Below are 22963 nucleotides of genomic sequence, written 5' to 3' on the forward strand. Positions count from 1 at the left end.
ATCACTGATAGTGCCTTGAAATATGTGCCATGAAAGCAGGGCCCTCTTGATGGCTCTTAATTAATCAGATTAGGCTATGCCAGTTGGAATCCATACACCCCTATGGAAGACATGCACAGAGGGGTTTAGATTTTAAATGAAGTCACACTTTCAGGAAACCCATGTCACACTCATTTGATTTTAGCATTGTAGTACATCTACTGATCACTTGGTGGTCTTGGTATGGCGACGCCCACGGGTCATGTGGGCATTAAATTTAGTGCCTTTTATTACATGGCCTATGGTGACTGTCAGCAGTAGATAGCATAACCGAGTATGTCATCCACACACTCATAAGCAGTAGATAGCATACCAAGTATGTCACCCATACCCCCATCAGCAGTAGATAGCATACCAGGTATGGCACCCACGCCTCCCACGTCACTGTGATCATCACAGAAGTCCTGTGAGTAGTTTAATATTCCCGATAGGTAACAGTATTATGGGAGTATTTTGTGAATATTATCCACTTTTAATTTGACAGTACTGCATCCACTCTACACCGCACAGTGTCATCGCCCCGATATCTCCATGGTAGAAATCGCCATGGTAGGTTGAATCCACAGCCACGAAAGGTCATTTTATTCCGACCTTATGAGGCGCATATAATTAGCCAAGTGACCTGACTAAGGCTACTGACAATAGCGGGTAATTGATTTCTCGCTGTGTGAGTAAGCTTGTATACGACATTGCGGTCAATAGTCATACTGCCTCCACTCGAGTAGTGAGTGCAGATTATAGCCTGCGCGCTGTAGTCCATACAGGACCAACGCAATATAAAATTTGCGATTTTGGTCAGGTTTTGAGTTCAAGACTCACGGCCGTTTCTCAAAGCGCAAACTAACGACTATCATATCTGTTCAACACATATTTTCAAGTGTATGAGACCAGATCTGGTTTCTTGAGACGAAATCATTTACGGGAGATATTCATCATCCGAAGATTTTCGTCTGATATCAAAATCGTGCATAGCAATTCACGTGTATCGATCCCGTGTATTCATTTTAGTGTCTCTGCTGCACCAAATAATTATTAACCAGTTGATGTCGATGTGCACCGTAACTGAAACTCTTACATAACATAATGTCATGGGTAATGTTTGCATGCCAATGAAGTGCACATCAATACCTCCCCGTAATGAGCAACAGTGTAATAGACAAGATATGATGGCAGGAGTGGGACAAGAGTCATCCCTTACATGACATACTCCTATCTCACGGACCATCAAATGGGCCGTTCGCGATGAAATCCATACACCCCTGTAGAAGACATGACCTTAAAATCTTCTACGCAGGGAGTGTGAGGCTAACTGAATGGGTGGTTCCATTTGAAATCTACACCCTATGTGTTTGAGGTTAGATCATGTCTTCTATAGGAGGTGTATGGATTTCAACTGGAATAGCCCAGTATGATGGTATACAAGTTAAGTAACTATAAAGAAGGTCTTCTATTAGTAGCCTTAATGGCCACCTCTGGTTCACCCCTATTGAAGTCTAGTTATGCCATTGCCCTCTCTGCATACATTGAATTGGGGGTGTGTTAATTGATAATGGTTTATTCAGTGCAGTCATCCCTCTCCTGCATGTGGTGTAAATAATTTGTATCATTTCATCATATTAATATACACTGCAATAATTAAAACTGATTGTACAACAGAATTGCACAGATATTTTAATTAATAATAATTTGAAGTACATGTTAAATCAATTCAATTTTATTCACATAATTATATCTCAATAATACAAAATCAAGTTTTTTACAATTAGAGATGTAAAGTAAAAGGTAAAGGAGTCGATCCTGTATAAACAGTGATCGGAGTGCCCATCTCTCTTTCATTGGCGATTGGGCCAGACTCCTCCATGTAAAGTTGATAGAGGGATCGCTACACCTCCATAGCGAGTCTGTTACCTTCCCAGCATTTAAGAATGCCGGTACCCATTTATACACCTGGTGGAGAGGAGTAATCGAGATAAAGTGCCTTACTCGAGGGCACAACACGATGGCGTCGCCGGGGCTCAAACCCGAAACCTTTCGATTATGAGTCAGTGCCCGTTCCGCTAGGCCACCGTGCTCCCTTAAATTAGAGATGACACATCTTTAATATTACAATTAATTGTTGTAAGCAATAATAATAATAATAATAATAATAATAATAATAATAATAATAATAATAATAATAATTGAGTAATTGAACATATAAGGAATGAAATCCCAACTAACTTGGTGAAAAACAAAATACACTTCATAAAGTTTGATGAAACACAATAGAGAGATTGCGAAGAGGCGTTGACTGCTAACGCCATACGGGTTACGTGTTACGACATTGTGCGGTAGAACGTCATAGTACCCAAACTAGTCATTCGTCGTTCGTCGTTCCTAGTATGGTTGTGATAGCCACATACAGTCTGACCCGAGACTACATTAATGCAATTGCAATAAGCTCATTAACACGTGTCAACAGGCACCACTTAGTCTTGATATTATTACTGTGGTTTCATTCAGTGATCATCACGCCTATGATAAGATAATTTAATGAAGTGTAATTTACAGATAGTATGGCTCTATTTGGGGAATCCCTTTTACACTTTTTTTACTTCCTTATATGATATATATTGCATAAACTTAATAGTTTCTTTGTTTTCAAGTTGTTTCGATGTATTCAACGCCTTATCACACTGGGAAGTCCAGACTCAACATTTAGTTTGTTTCTAAAAGGTGTTTAAATAACTTGGATGTAAGCTATAATTGTATTAATGAAAATTATGTATACAATCATAATTTTTTTTCAAAACCATGCACATCTTGGAATATTATAAATCACATGTAGGTCTAATCAAGCAACAGTTACGGACTGCAGGAAATACTTGCACTTGCTGAGTCATTCTTTGCGATTTTTACAAACGTTACGTTACCAAAGTGAACTTTGTGATAAGAATATTTATTATAGTATTTTGATTAAGTTATTGAAAAATCTATTCACTTTGCACTAACCTAAAATATTTCTAAACAATTTGCAAGTTACAACAATGTTCAATGTTACCGCGGTAACATTTGTGATGACCTAAAGAAATGCCCTGCTCATCATGTTCATATCAAATAGTGATACTTTTAAATAAAACAATAGAATATAATCTACAACATTGTTTCCATTTCTCTATAACAATTTGGTCGTAAACGATCTACAAAATGATTTGACACACGATCTACAGTAGCATACAGAAATGGATTGAGTACTGAATTGATTGGTAAAGCAAATGTTGTAATCCATGGAAACCATTCAGAGGGAAGTTCCTTTACTCCAGTCTGTGCTAGAATACCCAAGATGACAATGGGAAGCCAACACATGAGGTCAGTCAACGCGATGGCACCCATCTTTATGCCCATTTTCAAATCAGTTTTCATCAAGGCAAATCCCGATTTACAAATATATATGAACAAAAGTATGTAACACATTGCAATCATCAAACATAACAAAAAGTTAAGGCCAAGAAAGATCCCAATTGAGAAATAGTTTCCTACTTTTGAACCGATTACTGTAAATGTTTGTAATCGGAGATGATCATCTGGCTTGTCAAAGTTATACGATATTGTAACGTTTGTAGAATTGCTCGCATATATTTTACTTCTAGCCAGTGGTAAACCAATACAAACGTCAGAAAATTGATATAATTGGTCATCATTGAATATCATAGTTGCAATACTTAATGCAAGAGCAATAACCCAAGCAGATGTTGACAGTATTATCTGTGTCTTTTGACCAAATAATTTTCGTGTTATAAAGATTTTTCGAAATGCCCAAAGTCTCTCTGTGGCTATGATGGTTAGAAAAAGAAGGGAGGCTTCACTTGATAATACTGATAGAAATCCTGTTAATTTACAAAACACGCTGTTTCTCCAGTGTTCAGCATATGAAGGAAAGTACTCATGATAGTATTGATCAACAGATGCAATAAGTAACAAATACAGACCCATAAGTAAGTCTGCTAGAGCTAAGTTAATGATAAACACCATTTGCTTCACATTGGTTTCTCTTGGTGATTTAGATTTTATCTTTTCACATCCCCAAATGAACACTACAATGTTGGCAAACAAAGCACAAAAGCCAAAAATCCATGTACAGCATTTAACTTCTGTAGATGGAAGAAGCTGCTTACATGTCAGGTAAGGAGATTTCTCTTTTTGCGGTACACATTGCGACCGATTTGATGGTTCAAGAAAACAACACATGGCTGGATCGGCTAGAGTAATGTAACTGTCATTCTGAAGAGCCAAGCCTATGAAGGAGGTTTTAGTTATCTTAGTTAGACTATTTTTCCTAAGGTTTATAAATTTCAGTTTGGTTAAACCATACAGTGCTTTACTGTGGATTTGTTTCAAGTGATTATCTTTAAGGTCCAGAACTGTCAAATCAGTCAAATTTGAAAATTGATATGGATAGAGTCTGGCAATTTTATTTGATCGGATTGTTAACAACTCTAATGGCCTCCCATTAAATTGGTGGAAAATATCTTTTGGTATTTCAGTCAACTTGTTGCCATCAAGCCGGAGCTCTGTTAAGCTTACGAGGTCTTTGAATAGAGCAGCTGGTAATGTTTTGAGCACATTATCTTTCAAATCTAGATAAGATAAAGAACTTAAATTGAATATGCCCGATGGTAATGATTCAATGCTATTGTTACGCAGAAGGAATATCACTAAATTTGTCAAGTTACTAAATAGGTCTTTTTCAATCACTTTAAGGTTGTTGTTACTCAGGTAAAGTTCTTGCAGTTTATGAAGATATCTGAATACACCTGATGGCAAAGATTGAATCGTATTATTAGTCAGGCTTAATATCTTTAACTCCGTCAAATTATTGAATAGGCCAGGTTGAATCTGCGTAAGTTTGTTGCTACTCAGGTAAAGTTCTTGCATTTTATGAAGACATCTGAATACACCTGATGGCAATGCTTGAATCGTATTATTAGCCAGGCTTAATATATTTAACTTTGTCAAGTCATTGAAAATGTCATGATGAATCTGTTTTAGACTGTTCCCATATAACCAAACCTTCTGCAACTGGTGAAGATTCCTGAATACACTTGCATTTAGTGATTCAATGATATTATTAGCCAAATTCAATATCTGTAACTCAATCAATCCATTGAATAGATCACTTTGCATAATCTTAAGTTTGTTGGCGTGGAGTAAAACCTCTTTCAGTTGATGCAAATCTTTAAATACTTCTGACGGTAATGACTCAATGCTATTGTTACCAAGATTCAATATCTGTAAATTTGACATCCCATTGAAAATATCCTCTGATATCACATTAAGTTTGTTGCTACGCACATATAGCTGTTTTAATTGCCGAAGACCTCCGAATACACCCGAATGTAATGATTCAAGGAGATTGTCCCGCAGATTCAATACCTCTAGTTTTGTCAGTCGATTGAAGAGTGCTATATCAATTACCTTTAGTTTGTTTCCATGCAGGTAAAGCTCTTTCAATTGTTGAAGATCTCTGAATACACCTGGCTTTAATGAATCAATGGTATTGTTACCCAGGTTTAAGATCTCTAATTTCGTCAGTCCATTGAAGAGTGCAGTATCATTTACCTTTAGTTTGTTTCCATGCAGGTAAAGCTCTTGCAATTGCTGAAGATCTCTGAATACACCTGGCTGTAATGACTCAATGGTATTGTTGGCCAGATTTAATATCACTAACTTTATCAATCCATTCAATAGATTGTGTTGAATCACCTTCAGTCTGTTCTTATACAGGGGCAGCTCTTGTAATTGATGAAGATCTCTGAATATACCAGATGGTAATGATTTAATGTTATTGTCTTGCAAAAATAGTATTTCTAACATCGTTAATCCCTTGAACAGGTCAATGTCAATTGTCGTCAATGTGTTGCCATACAGATAAAGCTCTTTCAATTGATGAAGATCTCTGAAAACACCTGGCTGTAATGATTCAATGAGATTGTTAAGCAGACTTAATACCTTTAACTTTGTCAATCCATTGAAAAGGTCGCTTTGGATCACATGCAGTTTGTTGGCGTGGAGTAAAACCTCTTTCAGTTGATGCATATCTTTAAATACATCTGACGGTAATGACTCAATGCTATTGTTACCAAGATTCAATATCTGTAAATTTGACATCCCATTGAAAATGTCCTCTGGAATCGCATTAAGTGTGTTCCTATGCACATAAAGCTGTTTTAATTTCTGAAGACCTTCGAATACACCCGAATGTAATGATTCAAGGAGATTGTCCCGCAGATTCAATACCTCTAGTTTTGTCAGTCGATTGAAGAGTGCTATATCAATTACCTTTAGTTTGTTTCCATGCAGGTAAAGCTCTTTCAATTGTTGAAGATCTCTGAATACACCTGGCTTTAATGACTCAATGGTATTGTTACCCAGGTTTAAGATCTCTAATTTCGTCAGTCCATTGAAGAGTGCAGTATCATTTACCTTTAGTTTGTTTCCATGCAGGTAAAGCTCTTGCAATTGATGAAGATCTCTGAATATACCAGATGGTAATGATTCAACGTTATTGTCTTGCAAAAATAGTATTTCTAACATCGTTAATCCCTTGAACAGGTCAATGTCAATTGTCGTCAATGCGTTGCCATACAGATAAAGCTCTTGCAATTGATGAAGATCTTTGAATACACCTGACTGTAATGATTCAATGAGATTGTTAACCAGGCTTAATACCTTTAACTTTGTCAATCCATTGAAAAGGTCACTGTGGATCACCATCAGATTGTTGGCATGCAGAAAAATCTCTTTCAGTTGATGCATATCTTTAAATACATCTGACGGTAGTGACTCTATGATATTGTTACCAAGATTCAATATCTGTAAATTGGACATCCCATTGAAAATATCCTCTGGAATCGCATTAAGTTTGTTCCTATGCACATAAAGCTGTTTTAATTTCTGAAGACCTTCGAATACACCTGGCGGTAATGATTCAATGAGATTGCCCCGCAGATTTAGTATCTCCAGTTTTGTCAGTCTATTGAAGAGGGATGTATCAATTACCTTAAGTTTGTTTCCATGCAGATAAAGCTCTCTCAATTGCTGGAGATCTCTAAATACACCTGGCTGTAATGACGCAATGGTATTGTTGGCCAGATTTAATATCTCTAGTTTTGTCAATCCATTGAAGAGGGCTGTATCAATTACCTTTAGTTTGTTTCCATGCAGATAAAGCTTTTGCAATTGTTGAAGATCTCTGAATACACCTGACTGTAATAACTCAATGGTATTGTTAGCCAGATGTAATATCTCTAACTTTATCAATCCATTGAATAGATCACTTTGAATCACCTTCAGTCTGTTCTTATAAAGGGGCAGTTCTTGTAATTGATGAAGATCTCTGAATATACCTGATGGTAATGATTCAATGTTATTGTCTTGCAAATATAGTATCTCTAACATCGTTAATCCACTGAACAGGCCAATGTCAATTGTCGTCAATGCGTTGCCATACAGATAAAGCTTTTGTAACCGATAAAGATCTTTGAATACACCTGACTGTAATGATTCAATGCGATTGTTAACTAGACTTAATAACTTTAACTTTGTCAATCCATTGAAAATGTCACTTTCAGTCATCTTCAGATTGTTATAAGTCAACCTCATGTCCTGTAATTGATTTAGATCGTTGAATACACCCGACCTTAATGATTCAAGAGAATTGGCCTGCAAATCCAATATTACCAGCTGACTTAACCCACGCAAGTTACCTGTTTTGATTTCTATCAATCTATTGGCATACAAGGTTAGGCGTTTTAAATCATGAAGATGACTGAAGGTGTCATTTGGTATGAAAGATATGTCATTGTGCGACAGGACTAGTGATACCAATGCGGATATATCAAATATTGTTTGGTTCAGGAGGGAAAGTCGATTGTGATCAAGTGATAGATGGGTCATATTCGTGGGCAGATGCATGGGAAAAATGGCAAAAATATTTGATGACAGGTCCAACAAAAGCAGTTTGTTAGTAAGGGTCACTTGGGATAAATTGGAATTGGGTAATGTTAAGACTTTCAAACTTCCCATATCAGCAAATAAATCTGATTCTATATCAGTGATGGTATTACCACCTAGATACAGTACTTGTACATTGACTAAACTAGCTAACCAGCTATGTGATATATAGGTTAACTTATTTACATTTAACAGTAATCGTTTTAATGTATACAAATATGAGAATGAACCTGCTTCTATACTTGAGATATGGTTAAACGACAAGTCCAAAGTATGGATGTACTCCAATCCTGCAAATACATTTCTTGCAATGGTACTGATTTGATTCTGACTCAGCAATACAATGATTACATCCGTTAGATTGTAGAAGCTGTTGGATTCCATGCGCGTAAGGTGTCTGTTAGAGAGAACGATGGCTGTTGATTGTTCTATAACTAAACCAGGAGGTTTATATATCAAAAGTGTCATCTTTACATTAGGTGCACCATGGCAGTCCATATAAAACACTTGGAAGCTCAGGTAACAGAAGCAGTTGGCAGAACACACGGGGAATTCAGCCACAAACACATCATGTGGAAGTCCAAGATCAAATCCAGGCAATTCTTCTGGTTTGAAATATGGATCACCTTGTAATGTTATCTGGAGAGATGGGTTTAACTCCTGTAGTCTCGCGTAGGAAATATCATAATATGGGATATTATAAATATCATTGAAGATGTGGAAATCTTTGCAAAGGTACAGGTGGAACTTGATGTTCTCTGGTGCATGTAGATGACTAGGATCAAACTTTTTGAAGTTATTTGTTGAAAGAATCATGCTACTCTCTTGTATTTCCAATATAGTCCAAGCTCTCATTTTGACATGAATGACACTGCAATTAAGAACTATTGCGCATGGCTCTCCGATCAGAGATCCAATCCAGCCGTAAGATCGACCGGAGCATTCTCCAGATTCCTGCAGAGTAAAGTAGTCATAAATAGACCACAAGGACAAACGAAGTACCTTCAGGGTTATTCCTTGGTCATTAGACGAGGACATCCAAAAGTTGCAGGTCTCGTTTCCATACGTCTGAATTATAATGGAATTATTCCCATGGAGAATGAAGTGCTGATTATGACATTGGACAGTGTCATTAGTTTCAGTATAGATTCTAGAGTGAAAGGGATTCGTCGTTTCACCCACATCAGATGCTATTAACTCGTTATGGATAAACAAAAGCGTAACCAAAAGAAGGTACTGATATGATTTGGAGAGCACCATCATTACAACTGCCATGTTCACGAACGTAAAAAATGAAATTAAACGTGGAACTTAGAGTCTGGTATCAGCATTCAGTTAAATCTTGCCTTTTATGGAGTGAAATGTGCGTAATGCAAATGTTTGTGGGTCAGGTTCATTGGTGGCATTACTCTTTGATGCTATTGTTTGCTGCCTTTCTGGATGACTGTAGAGGTGCTTCTACCAACAGTTAGAAAATAATTAGTGTTTGGAAGTAGTAGCTTGTGTAGTGGTACGCTACGAACATCTGAAAATATGTTTTGAAACTGGATGGAAAATCTCAGTAGTCATGGTAGTTGGGCACAATTGAAGTTTCCCTATGCATTGGTTAACACGCGGTAAGTTGATCGATTTTTTACAAATCAGTGGGGAGTCCAAGAAGATGCCGTGTATTCCGTCAGTATTAATGTTTATATACTTCATTAATATATTCTTGTTCATTGATTGGTTAAAAGTGGATCACATGACCAAAAATAGTTCTACCATCAGTACTCTTATCCGTAAATAGTACCTCTAAGCCGTAAATAGTATTTTCAATGTCCCGGATGAGCCGTAAATAGTACCTCCAAGCCGTAAATAGTACTTTTGACCATGCCTTCCGCGTGCGCGCATTCGATGCGACGGAACAGTTCACGCACGCGAAACTGCCATAGCGTGATTTCGCGCTGCTGTAATTGGTTAGCCTGATTTTAGCCTATTCGATTTTTTTGAAGGGCAAAATATAGGTTGTACTTAAATTGGTCGTGCTGTTCACTCAGGATAGAAGCTGGAGAGTCAATAAAGTCAAATAAATTTCTTTCAACCAATCAATGAACAAAGAACATATTAATGAAGTATATAAAAAACAAATATATACTGCCTTTATTCGAAGTTCTGGTTAAAACTATGGTCCCTCGTTGAGATCAATTAATACTATTTTCCTTCGGGGCTGCGCCCCTCAGGAAAATAGTAATTGATCTCACCTCGGGCCCATAGTTTTAACCAGAACCTCTCATGGCAGTACATATTTGTATACAATATACTGTAAAGCAGCAGCTGAATAGTTCACTTCACGACTCAATGCTACATACCTGCTGATAATTTCAGGCTTATCACAGAGGAATCAAACGTACAGTTCAGTTTTGTGCCATATCTTTGTAGTTTATTCGTTGGATGCACCTTTCAGTCCAATAGTTCAGTACACAATTATGATTTTACACTGAATTGCATAATATCAATGAAAATATCAGTTGCTTCAAATTGCTATTATACAATGGCAAATGTAGTATTTCAAACATCAGATAGCTTACGTTGACAATAAGGTAATCGATGTATGCAATGTCACCAGAGCCCAACTGTTCAGGTTTGTTTTCGCCAATTGCAGTTGGTAATCCTGACTTTTGTTGTTGATTCTAGACTAGTACATGTAGAAAATTCTTTAACACATCCTTCGTACCTATCACCTCAAAGCTATATGAGGATAATGGATACTTTGCTAACCAAAGTGGGATTTTACGCTTATTCCAAGAGTCATGGGAAACGTACCTGTGTAAGTTTCTCACCAGGGTTTTGGCATAGAAACGAGCGCCAAAATATAATTACTTACACACGATTAATTAGGCTGAAAGTAGCGGCGTGTATGACAAAATGGTTACATTGTTAATAAGCAAATATTATATTTCCCCGTTCAACTCCCTGATCGTGGATCATTATTAATGTTCAAAGCAGAAGTAATGTACAAACAAGAACCGGTATGGGCTTGTGCAAACTACTATTGTGAATTATGGTGACAATATTTGTTTCATAAAATATTGGTAATGGTGTACCAGGTTTTCCTTCAAATGCCATTATTTTGTTACCAGGTTAACTACATTTGTTGCCCTTTGATGCAAGTCAATGATGTTACAATGGTTTTTGAGTGATTGGATTAAGAATATCTTTTCTCTTTGACAGGTTGCCGGGACAGGTTGGTACTGAAAATATTCACTTGATTTGTTTGTGAGTAAAATAAGCAAATATATTTCCCATTTCAGACTCCCTGTTCATGGTTCATTATTAATGTTCAAAGCAGAATTGTGGTGAACACCTTTGATACAATTTTGATAATGACGTTGGGAATTTCGCAAATGGCATTGTTACGTTATCAGGTAAACTAAATTTCTTGGCCCTTGATGCAAATCAATGGTGGTAAAATGCTTCACAGTTATTGTTAACTACATGTATGCACACAACACAGGGGCACTCACAATAGGCAATTGAACCCTACTGGTAGCGCTGTGTTGTAGCTATACGGGATGAACTAGTTAGCATCATATATCAAAAGTATAAAAGCTATGATTTTAGTACTTGCTCTATGTTTCAATTACTTATTCTTTTCCAAATATCTGAATCTTCAACCCGGTACAAGCTTTAATAACGGGGAACATACATTTTATTAAAAAGAAATCCTACCATCTATCCAAACTCGCCGTGTTATTCCAATGCACATTTTGCTTCACCGGGCAGCCATTTGTTGGTCGTATTTGTAAGATTGGTGTCATAAAACCGTCATAGGTACAAATTTAGTACTTTCTGTCAATCAATTATGGCTTAATCTCTACATGTCAATCCTTAAACAATTGGCATAGTCCTTATAATAACGGTGGTCCGCCTTGATGAGTAAATGACAGCAAACAGCTGCAAACCAGTGAAAAATACCCAAAACTTGGTCAGCGGAGCTTCGCTCGTACATGTCAATAGCGTTATTATCGATTGGATTAGTCGTCCGTAGCGGACAATTCGGTCGCTCATTGGATCAATATTATCAGGTGGTAATAAATTTGCATTGGACAATAGATCACTATATAATGGTTTAGTACTGCATATATCGGTTTAATCTTCACTAAGCGGGTTTATGGCTGGAAAGGTCACGGGGAATTTGCCGTGGACGACACTGCACTATGATAAGCCAGGCTTTGAGTCTACTTATGCTATTGTACTATCTGCATTCATTCAATCTCGATTACCCATCCGCTTCTCCTTTTTTCACACCGCCGTCACTACGTCACTTGCCCCTGGCTTTTAAAATGGATATTCGTGATATTCAGAAACCCATTTGACTTTATTGAATAGGCCTATAACCATGATAACAAGATAGTTACATAGAATTATACCTGGCAGCCAAGTCACGTCACGTTATTACGGGTAATCGATCAGCAACTCTATTGAATTTATTTGAATGAGTCGCCTAAATTAAGGTGGGTGGTTAATAATTGTACATCGACGGTAAAGTGTGCTTTTGTGTGCTGGGGAAGACTCAGTCACATCCGTGGGCTGAATGAGAACAAAAGGTACCTTTCACTCAAGTGGCGCTTTCACATGACATTCTTTTGATCACTTATTGACAGTAGCCTGCCTGGTAAAGCGTTAATCACTGTCAGGTCAGTTACCGATTTAATGGCGGAACCATTTTGTGCTGAACAAAATGTACCTCTCGATGAATAGCTTGTCGGAAAATCAAATCGGCATAAAGGAACAATTCCTTACGTAATCTAGTGCGTCTCCACGTTATATCAATCCTCATTGCCTCCACCACTGTAACCTAAGTATTTTCAAGAATTCTTGCTTCAAGTTGCTTAGGGGCAAATGAGGACAATTAATTGTGACCTAAAATCGGACCAAATGAAATGTACATTATAATTTATTCCAACTTCATCCTTCTTCCTTTTTAAATTTTTAAATTTTTATTATTATTATTATTATTTTCTTCTGAAACCTTTGCGCCCCCCCCCCCATCATGGCCCCTGAGCCCATTGTGTCTTGTGATAAATTCGGCAATAGTTATCAACACCCCATCAGCAGTAGATAGCGAGTATGTCATCAACACCCCATCATGTGGATGGTATACCAATAACATCCACGTATCTTCAATTCGCTGTCGAAGTAACGTCATAATCGGATTAACTACCATAGCAATAGATTAATACAATTTTTGACTAAATCGACCTACACCACAAGCAGGTTATACTCATCACCTGTGTATGTCTGCAATCATAGATTGAATACAATACCGCTCTTTTCAAAGATACTATTACTAATCTTACAGGTGTGAGTGATCAGCATGATATGGTTCAATGCGCTGTGGTCTAGATGTAACGGCGCTTTATAAAAGAATTGTGTATGTATGTATGTATTCAATGCATAGGTACGTGCATTGTAGTGCAGAGCGATATAGTCAAAAATTGTATTCCATCTATTGCTATGGTAGCCTTACGTCACTTCTACAGCGAAATCAGTAGGCGATAGCAAGATTCTACTTCATCAATACTAAATAAATAAGCAATATTATACAGCTTTTAAATAAACATCGATATGAGCAAATAGTCCTTATCAAGTTTATCAATATTTATTTCTGACGTATGTCGCTACTTCGTATACCGATATCAGCAGTAGATAACGCCAATCATAATGTAACTGACAGCTATTCGTCACTTATCTGAATTAGACCGTTACTTTTTGTTTGCACACACTCAGTGTGTCCACAACATTGTTTTTTATTTCAACTTTTTTCTAATTGTATACACGAATCCGACTTAACACATTACAACACCTCACTGACGGCCACGCGACGCAAGTATCACAGGCGTGTTGCGTTTACCGTACCTGTGACGCGGCGCAAGTGCTACGTGCTCCGATGTGCTCGCGATAGTGGACGTCTTGGATCGCAATCCAAACGAACTAAGCTAGGTTGGCGCGTATGGCCCCCAGCTATGGCCGACTTAATCCTGACCATCACTTGGCTCGTCAGATTCGTCTATAGACGAATCCAACGAGCCAAGTCATGGTCAGGATTTGATCGGCCATCTTTCAATTTCCGCTAGCACCAACCTGGGGTTTTGAGCACCCGATTGTGCAAATAAAAGCCGCCTAACACCTAGAGAAGATGCAAAGACGAGGAGGGTTAATAGAATAATAGAAGTCCTTTTGTTCATCCATTTGTACATCTATGAATAGATACGACGGGATTATCTGCGGAATTATCTCTATTGTATTATTCTATTAACCCTCCTCGACCTTCTCTAGGTGTAAGGCGGCTTTTATTTGCACAACTGTTGGAACTGTATTGTGTTGTAAACTTCTTTTGTCTACCTGCGTTTTCGCGGAAGGTGTAAAACGGGTGATGGAATGCAGTTTAAAATTTCCGCCAAGGCCGAATCATTTCACATTTTGGATGCATTGTAGCCGACGGGGACCCAACTAAAGGCTGCTAGTCAGGTGTAGGGGTGCGTGTATTTGGATTCGTCTATAGATATGGGGCACAGTGTCGACGTTGGTGAGCGACGGGCGATTGGTATTTCACCGAACGCAAGAAAACGGAGTCCCATCTGATTAGCTAGAAATCGATCGCTATATCGCTCAGTGGTGGAGTACAAACTCAAAATGGAGAGATGTATTCAATTCGATTGAAATCAATATTCTATTATTGACGCAGATAAAGAAAGTGGTATAGTGTTTTGATATAGTACATTGTATAGACTTGTGCTTTGATGTTCTGTACACGTGTTCCTTTATATAATTGTAATTCTCAAACAGTTTAATATATCACAATTTTGACGAACGATTTCAAAATCGTTACGGATAAAATGCAGTAAAATATATCCACAGCAAACAGCAATCCCCGCTAATTAGTGTATTGCATTTCCAGTTAGTGTATTGGAAACAAAACCTGGGGTTCACCTGACTAAAATCGAATTTTCTTGTAATGGCAATATCATATGGGGTACTTGATCATGTGTAAATCGTAAAAGAATAGAAACTCTGTTGCAGGCTATGTGGTATCTCATATCGTGTGCATATGGTATGCTTAGCCTGAGTCGCTCGGCCTATCTCGAACAAAATCGCCATGCGTAGCTTTTGAAAAACGAGAGGATTCGCCGTACTATCACGGCAATTTTTAACGCGAAGATATAGGGATGATGACGCTGTGTGGGATATACACATGTATAATATCCGTAAATATACATTTAAGTCGTGTTCACACGGTCGGAATTAAGTCATTTAATACCGGTAATAAGTCATTATTACTATTACCGCTTATAAATCGCCTATTACCGGTAACAACTCACTTATGTCCGACCGTGTGAACACGACTATAGAAAATGAAATAGCAAAATTTTAGCTAATTATAAGCCAGCAATGGACCATTCGGAAGGGATTACATTTTCAAAGGGGTAGGAAAATTATATCTATCAGCTAGCGGAATAGGTGATTAAAACAGTATACTAAAGTCGTGTTCACACTGTCGGACATAAGTGAGTTATTACCGGTAATAAGCGACTTATAACCGGTAATAGGCGACTTATAACCGGTAATAAGGACTTATTACCGGTATTAATTGACTTAAGTCCGACCGTGTGAACACGACTTATAATAATCTGGAAGGTTTTCCTGTACGTTTGAATTGTGCAACAAAATGTTGACGTTTTGCAACTTTGTAATGTTATTGCAAGAGTTTCTGCTGATAAATACTTTTTTTCCGGCGGTATATACTTTTAAACATTTCTTGATATTTATGTAAAAAAATCTAAAACCACTCATGATAATTTAGCTATATAGGCTATATAAATTATAACTTTGATGATCCGTCACCTGTGTAATTATTCATTGGAAGTTTTGTTATTGCGGCACCAACGTGCGATTATTTTCTACGCCTAGTCTATTATTTTTAATCGACTAAAGAAAGAGGGAACTGAGAAGGGGAGAGAGGGAGAAGGAGAGCGAGGAAGTCAACAAAAGAAAGGAATGAATCAGTAAGTGTAATAATAACTATTATATAAACTACATACATAACAGCACTATTCGATGAAGACAAACCCTTTATACGTAATTAAAACGCCCAGTCAGATGTATTTCACACCTGGCGAACACAAGTCACCCAATTTTGAAAACTGGATGTTAAATGTACACTCTCATGAATATTGATTGGTAACATTTTCCAATGTCAGTGATCAAATCGGAAACAATAGATGAATAGATGCTACAGTCCTTTGTTCTACATGGTCTCGCAGATGTCTGGATTTTCATGTTTGCTTTCACGAAATGAATTGAATTCCCGTTGCCAATGTTACTGCAAAAAACTTAGAAATGCAACTAAATGAATTCAAATATATTGAATTGTCACAAATAAGCATCTCAAGTTGAGGATTTCCGATTTTGAACTACTTTTCTGGTGGGTTTTTTCGCCTTTGGATTTCCAACATTCTGGATTTCCAATAATCATGACTGGACACAAAGTCCGGAAATCTGAACTCCTCTATTAGGGGTGTGCATCTATTTTATGGAATAGCCCATGTCACGCCCGTTACAATAAATTTCCCCCTCTGTGTCCGAGGAACCAGTTCTAGTCTGTGACAGACCTGGACCCGCAAAATTTCTCACAGCGCCCATCTACTATACTCTGGAATCACAGCTGGAATTGATAATTTATTCTTACAAATGAATTTGAAGTACCACAGGCGTAAGTTTGATTTTGAATTTACAACATGACAAATCACATAATACCGTAAAACCTCGTCTACAAGCATATAAAGTGCTTCTGATGAAAGCTAAATTACAGCATGATAAATCACATAATACCGTAAAACCTCGTCTACAAGCATATAGAGTGCTTCTGATGAAAGCTAAATCAATCCAGGCACCATTATGGAGTTTGAGCAAATAAATTACAGATCCAAGCATATACAAACAAGTATTCTTGTAAGACCAATCTATTGTATTGTCATATTCACGCTTGTTTCATATTAATTGAGCTTTCACCAAAAACGTGATATATGCTTGTAGACGAGGTTTAACGGTATGCAGTATAAACATGTAGAAATAGCACAACAGCGCCTTAACGTGTCCGATATTGGGGCTGACGACGTCCAAATTTAAATCTGGATGAGAGCAATCATGGTTGATAAGAAATAAGAAAAAATAATTGCCTTGTATAAAAGGCCTATACATCAATGATAATTAAACCTAGCTGGGGCGCCCGGGGACGAGACGCGCAACCTATCTCGATAGTGTACTAAATCAGAACCTGAACGTCGTAGGATTAAGCTAGAAGCTACCGCACTTATAATCACTCCTACTACTACCATGACTACGCATAGAAAAAGGAACTGGGGTTGAACCAACCACGTTGGCGAGAAACATGGTCTGTCAGGTGAAGTTAATAACATGTCCCACAATATTTTGAAATTTTTATCTGATAACCCGTGCAACGTCCAAATATATTCGCGCAGCTGACATACGTCGAAACGAGTACGCCATCGTACCCCTGATATCTTTGCATGATAATTTCTAAACCCATCATGATGTATTGGTCTCATCCCAATCTTTTTGGCCAAAATACCTTGATATACATCATCATTATTAATTAATGGCACAGAAAAACTAGCATTGAACAGAGCAGGAATGACGTCACCGGAAATGATGTAACTTCCACCAGATAAAAACGGTGGAAAGAATTGTCCTTTATAGTCTCTTTCTGATACATAATATTTGGACTGTTTATCTCTAATTACTGAACCAAGATTTATAGATCCTAGATACAGTCTTTCTTTTGGTATGTTAAAGGTTTGGTTTATGTAAACCTTTTGAATGATAGTGCCATCAACATACGTTCTTCGTATCATGGAACTCGTGTTATTGTTAATGCCCTTTTCTTTCATGAAGGCATCATTGCGAAACGCTTTAATAGTTTCGTTAATATTAGCCTTTGTGTCTATAGAGCTATACGGCCCTTGCCTCTTGAAGCTCTTTTCAACAAATTCTAATTTGGAGTTGCTATCTGCAAAGCCTAAATGAGCAACGATGAGGTCAATATTAACGAACACATCGTCATCTCCTTTGTACATGAACTTTGCTTCTTGGCAATTTTCAGTCACCCACTTCAATCCACCAATAACTTTCAAAGTCAAATTGAAATGTGATTCGTAAAATTCAAATATTATCATATCTTTGTAAGTGTTAGCTTCATTTTGTGCCGCATTATCAACTGATTTACTTTGTGATAAACCGAGCACAAAAAGCAGCTGAACATGTTTATTTTGTATTATTTTCTCTTTCCCGTACGTTTTACGTATTGCTGATCTGTGGGCGAAATGTTCCGGTTTGGAACTGATCAACATGACCAAGAAAACATTCTGTTTGGGCTTCCCATGTACATGATGTACATGTATTCTACACGCGTCCCTAGGGTTGGTAGACAATCTCAAAACAGCATTAAACAATTTTGTGTTTGAAACATTTACTTGTAAAACCGCATCTAATTCCGGATCTCTACAGAGTCGTTGAATACGCTTTCTTGAAGTTGAATCATTGGAAAAAATATCAGTAAGAAGTTGAGGCGAACTCAAACCCACTGTGATTGTCTGATGCCTTGCCGCGCAGATATCGCTAGATTGTGACCATTCTGGAATGACAGATTGGTCTTGAAATATGTTCCAGTTACTATCCCTTGCGATAACCCCTAGAAAAATATCCAAAAGTGGAAGAACTCGGTAATTCTTAGCCCTAAATCGATCAAGTAAATCTTTGGCTGCTCCAAATGAGAACACAAACCCAGATTCCATGGTGCAAAATGTAGGAAGCTCGAGTGCAGGATAATCTGTGACAGACATAAACCATGGACTGTTGCCTACTCTTACTGGTTTTAATCCCTTTCTGACGTTTCCAATCCAAAATTTGTCTAGAATCGTAGTGTTTAGTACTATGGGTTGGAGTTGTTGATGCAGTAATGTAAGATTGACGTAGAAATCGTCAAAAGCTGTAAGTACAACGAGATTTGAATGATAGCAATGATGTTCGACAAGCCAGGCAACTCCGCGAAGAGTTTTTAAAATATCAGTTTTAGATGGACCCGCGCGGTTATCGTCATCTTCAAACTTGCCTATAAGAACGTCCCGGTGGTTCTGAAGTTCTGCTTCAACGTCAAGACTAAGAAAATCTGACATTTCTTTCCCGATAAGAAATAAAATAGTGATATAGGCATTCAAAGAACCGTTGGCATTTATTTCCTTCGCCCAAGTTTGTCGTATGGTCTCACGTTGGCGAACACGACTGTTCTTAGATAACACAAAAATTACAATTTCTGTGTGCGAATTGAGACATTTCTTTGATAAATATTTAGATTGATTACTATTTTCTCTGTCATAATTTTGGCTGTCTTTTTGCATCATGAATTGTTCCTTTGGTAGTGTTATTTCATTATCCTCAACTGATGCAGACTTAGTCCTTGCTATTTGAAGCGGAAAAACAATATCATGGCTGGTTAATTTGGGCGTTGTCCCCATCCTGGTGTTTACTAAAAAACGAACTGCAGGTTTCTCTTTTATACTCGTGGTACTCTCTAAACCATTAAAAAATCCAGGTACTTGGAAAAATATCCGTCAATATGGATGAGAAGTCTCACAAGAAAAACAACGTAGAAAATTACTGTAGTTAGTAAAATCCTCTTCAGTTTTGTACTCATGTTGGTATCCAGTCTTATCAATGTTGATACGGTATAAAAATACGGCTGCTTTGTCACTCTTGGATAGAAGTACAATTCCGTGAGCACTTTTACTGCACTGACGATATACACGCACTCATCAGCATAAGGAGAATAATCACGAATCTTATACGACATAGTATATATGGTCAATTCCAGCCAAAGCGGGACAAAATTCTCTCTGGGGGCCATTTTAAAAATGTTTTCCTTTTCAATTCTAGACTTATCAAATAAGTGAATCATCAGGTGGAAGTGCCATCGGATTGAAAAATAACTTTTCTTGCTAGACCAAATAAAGTGTTAAATGCGCATATGCATGTTACCCACGAATTCAAGCCTTTTTCACCTGTTGAACGCCATAAAATTTCACTTTCTTTAATATCTTTCAATATTTTATATGTGACTCATATACACTAGAAATCGGTGAAAACTTTGAACGTAAAATAGAATTTTATTACATATATCTACAAAGAAATTTTTTGGTTATTACAAATTTTAAGAGAGAACCAGGTGTACAGTTAAGATTGTGTCAATTCTTCGAACTCTTTCCAAAGTGGCTGTCATTTAACATTACTGTATTATTTCGAAAGAATAGAATAAATGCTTCATAGAAATATAAAGTTAGATTTTGTATCTCGTCGCAGGATGAGGATCTCAGATGGATTCGTGGGTAACAGCGTCTGAAAAATAGCAATTCCTATTAATTTGTTTTAATAAAAATAAAAATTACTTTTCCGTATGTCAATAATTCAGGTTGCAATGGCGCTAAAATGAATTTTAATCAAAATACAAACTACATGGAATATTTAGAATTGATCATTATGGCATTTAGGTATACAAATTTTGAGAATAATGAAGTTGCCAAATTCAAATAGACAGAGCAAACAGTTTTATATTATAATTTTAGTAAAATAAACTAAAATCATTCCATATTTCATGCAGCAATATTCTATTAACTCGTGTTTGACAGTTCATATGAACTAAAACACTATCAATACATTGTTAACTATAATTTAAGTAGGGATTCGTGGGTAACCAAAATGTTCGTGGGTAACACATATTTGAAGGTATGTATTGGTAAGCGGCAAAATAAATTTTTTTACAGAAGGTTGGAAATCATCATGTGGTTATTCATCCATTGTGTTTCAATGATTCCCGTTTCTCTAACCAATTGGCATTTACCCAAAAATGGTAATTTAGGATAATCAATCAAAACTTCATGATACAGCTTCAGTATACCTTCAAGAGGACGCTATTAAACAGGACTGTTTTGGAACCTATTTCGCATGTTTTCAAAATGTTAAGCTGCATAAGAAACATATAATTTACGAGTAAATCCTTGGATTCGTGGGTAACGCCGAATTCGTGGGTAATGCTATAAGTACTATAGTACTGTTTCGGGTTTGCGTTTCTTAGGTGCATAAACTGTAAGTACTGTACAAATTATAGCATACCCATGGCTTGAATATGTGTTGATTTAAACTTAAAATAAACAATCTCCTTGTTTTTCAAGGTTAGCATCTATTCGGGATTCGTGGGTATCGTAAGTTTAAACCGTCGTAGATTCTTTTTTTAAGCGGTGAACATATTTTTACGATTTACAATTTTAAGCGCTTATCAAACTAAATTCAGTGTCCAAAGTCATTAAATGTTAATTTAAGTTATGGCAATTATATTTGCTGGACTCGTGGGTAACAGTTGATTCGTGGGTAACGTCAAATTTGATTTTATGGAATTTTATGGGTAAAATGTATTTGCATAAAATAATCACTTGGACCTCAGAATTATAGAACGAAACTTCGTTTCATGATATAGTCATTTATGGCATATTCACTTAACATTTTCAGAACGATCATTTTATTTTTGATACGCGGGTAACAAAATTATTAGCCAAATTGACTTAATGGCCTCTACAGTCCACAAACTTTAGTGGAATTCAATCGTTTTACATATGATGAGAGATCATGCAAACGTCTTTCTAACGGTAATAATTTCATTTTGATTGAAGGACATTCAATGACATATATGGTGCTTTATCTTTGAATTCGTGGGTAACGCCAATTCATTTAAGCCATCATAACTTGTCCCCTGGTATGACTTGCTAGTAAAGGCCTATATGCTCAAAGAGAGCACATTGGACGTGACATGATATGCTCCATCAATAACGTGATTTCCTTTATTAATGACATTTTAAAGTGGAAAGTTAACATAGAGAGAATTTTGTCCGCTTTCGCTGGAATTGACCATATACATACGATACGGGGGACATGAACTATGGACCCTGGTCCATGCGTGAACATTAGGAGTTTTAACTTAAACACTTTATAATATATAATATTGCTATCAATAATTTACAAGGCTCCAGCTGTATAACCATCATATGTATAAACACATAGATAATGTTCATGACACGGTGTGGGTGTTTCAGTACTCATAATGATAAAACAATCTCTAGTTCCGCTGGTCATGACATTTTGAGTGAAACGATCCGTTTTGGTCTAATATCCATTTCGTCTACATCCATTTCGTCTAAACCCATTAGGTCTATATCCACTACGTCCAATAATCATTTGGTCCTATAACCATTTGGTCCGGCGTTAACCATTTGGTCCGATAATCATTTAGTCTAATAACCATTAAGTCTAAAACCATTTAGTCTAACAACCATTTAGTCTAATATCCATTTGGTCTATAACCAATAGGTCTAATAGCCATTTGGTCTAATAACCATTTGGTCTATAAGCCGTTTTAGTCTTACAAGCAATTAGTTTATTAATAAACAGACGAAATTGTATTAGACTAACTGGTTATTAGACCATACGAGTATTAGACCTAACGGTTATGAGACCAAACGATTATTAGACCAAACGGTTATTGAAGAAATATTAGACCAAATGGTTATTAGACTATATAGTTAGTAGACATACCGGTTATTAGACCAAACAATTAGACTAAATAGACATTAAACTATATGATTATTAGACTAAGTGGCAAATAGCCTTTGTGGTAATAGACCAATTGAATATAAACTAAACGGGAATTAGACGAATTGGTATTAGACCAAATGGCAGTAGACCCGATATTTGTAGGTCCTATTTTAGTTCGTTAACTTAAATGCGCTTCAGAAAACCTGAACAAAGCAAAAAGCTAGCTTCATCTTTT

The 22963-nt window shown here is 36.9% G+C and overlaps 1 protein-coding gene across 1 annotated transcript; it reads right to left on the reverse strand.

Moving 5' to 3' along the window:
• Window positions 1–2389: 2389 nt before the first annotated feature.
• LOC140156489 (uncharacterized) lies at window positions 2390–10170 on the reverse strand. Its single transcript, XM_072179432.1, has one exon. It carries the CDS (start codon window positions 9304–9306, stop codon window positions 3172–3174), a length of 6135 nt encoding a protein of 2044 aa, XP_072035533.1. The 5' UTR covers window positions 9307–10170; the 3' UTR covers window positions 2390–3171.
• Window positions 10171–22963: the final 12793 nt, after the last annotated feature.

The sequence above is a fragment of the Amphiura filiformis genome, chromosome 7 (assembly GCF_039555335.1).
Source record: "Amphiura filiformis chromosome 7, Afil_fr2py, whole genome shotgun sequence".
Lineage (NCBI taxonomy): Eukaryota > Metazoa > Echinodermata > Ophiuroidea > Amphilepidida > Amphiuridae > Amphiura > Amphiura filiformis.

Coding starts and splice junctions, on each gene's coding strand:
- LOC140156489 (XM_072179432.1), bottom strand. CDS start 9,306: ATGGCAGTTGTAATGATGGTGCTCTCCAAATCATATCAGTACCTTCTT.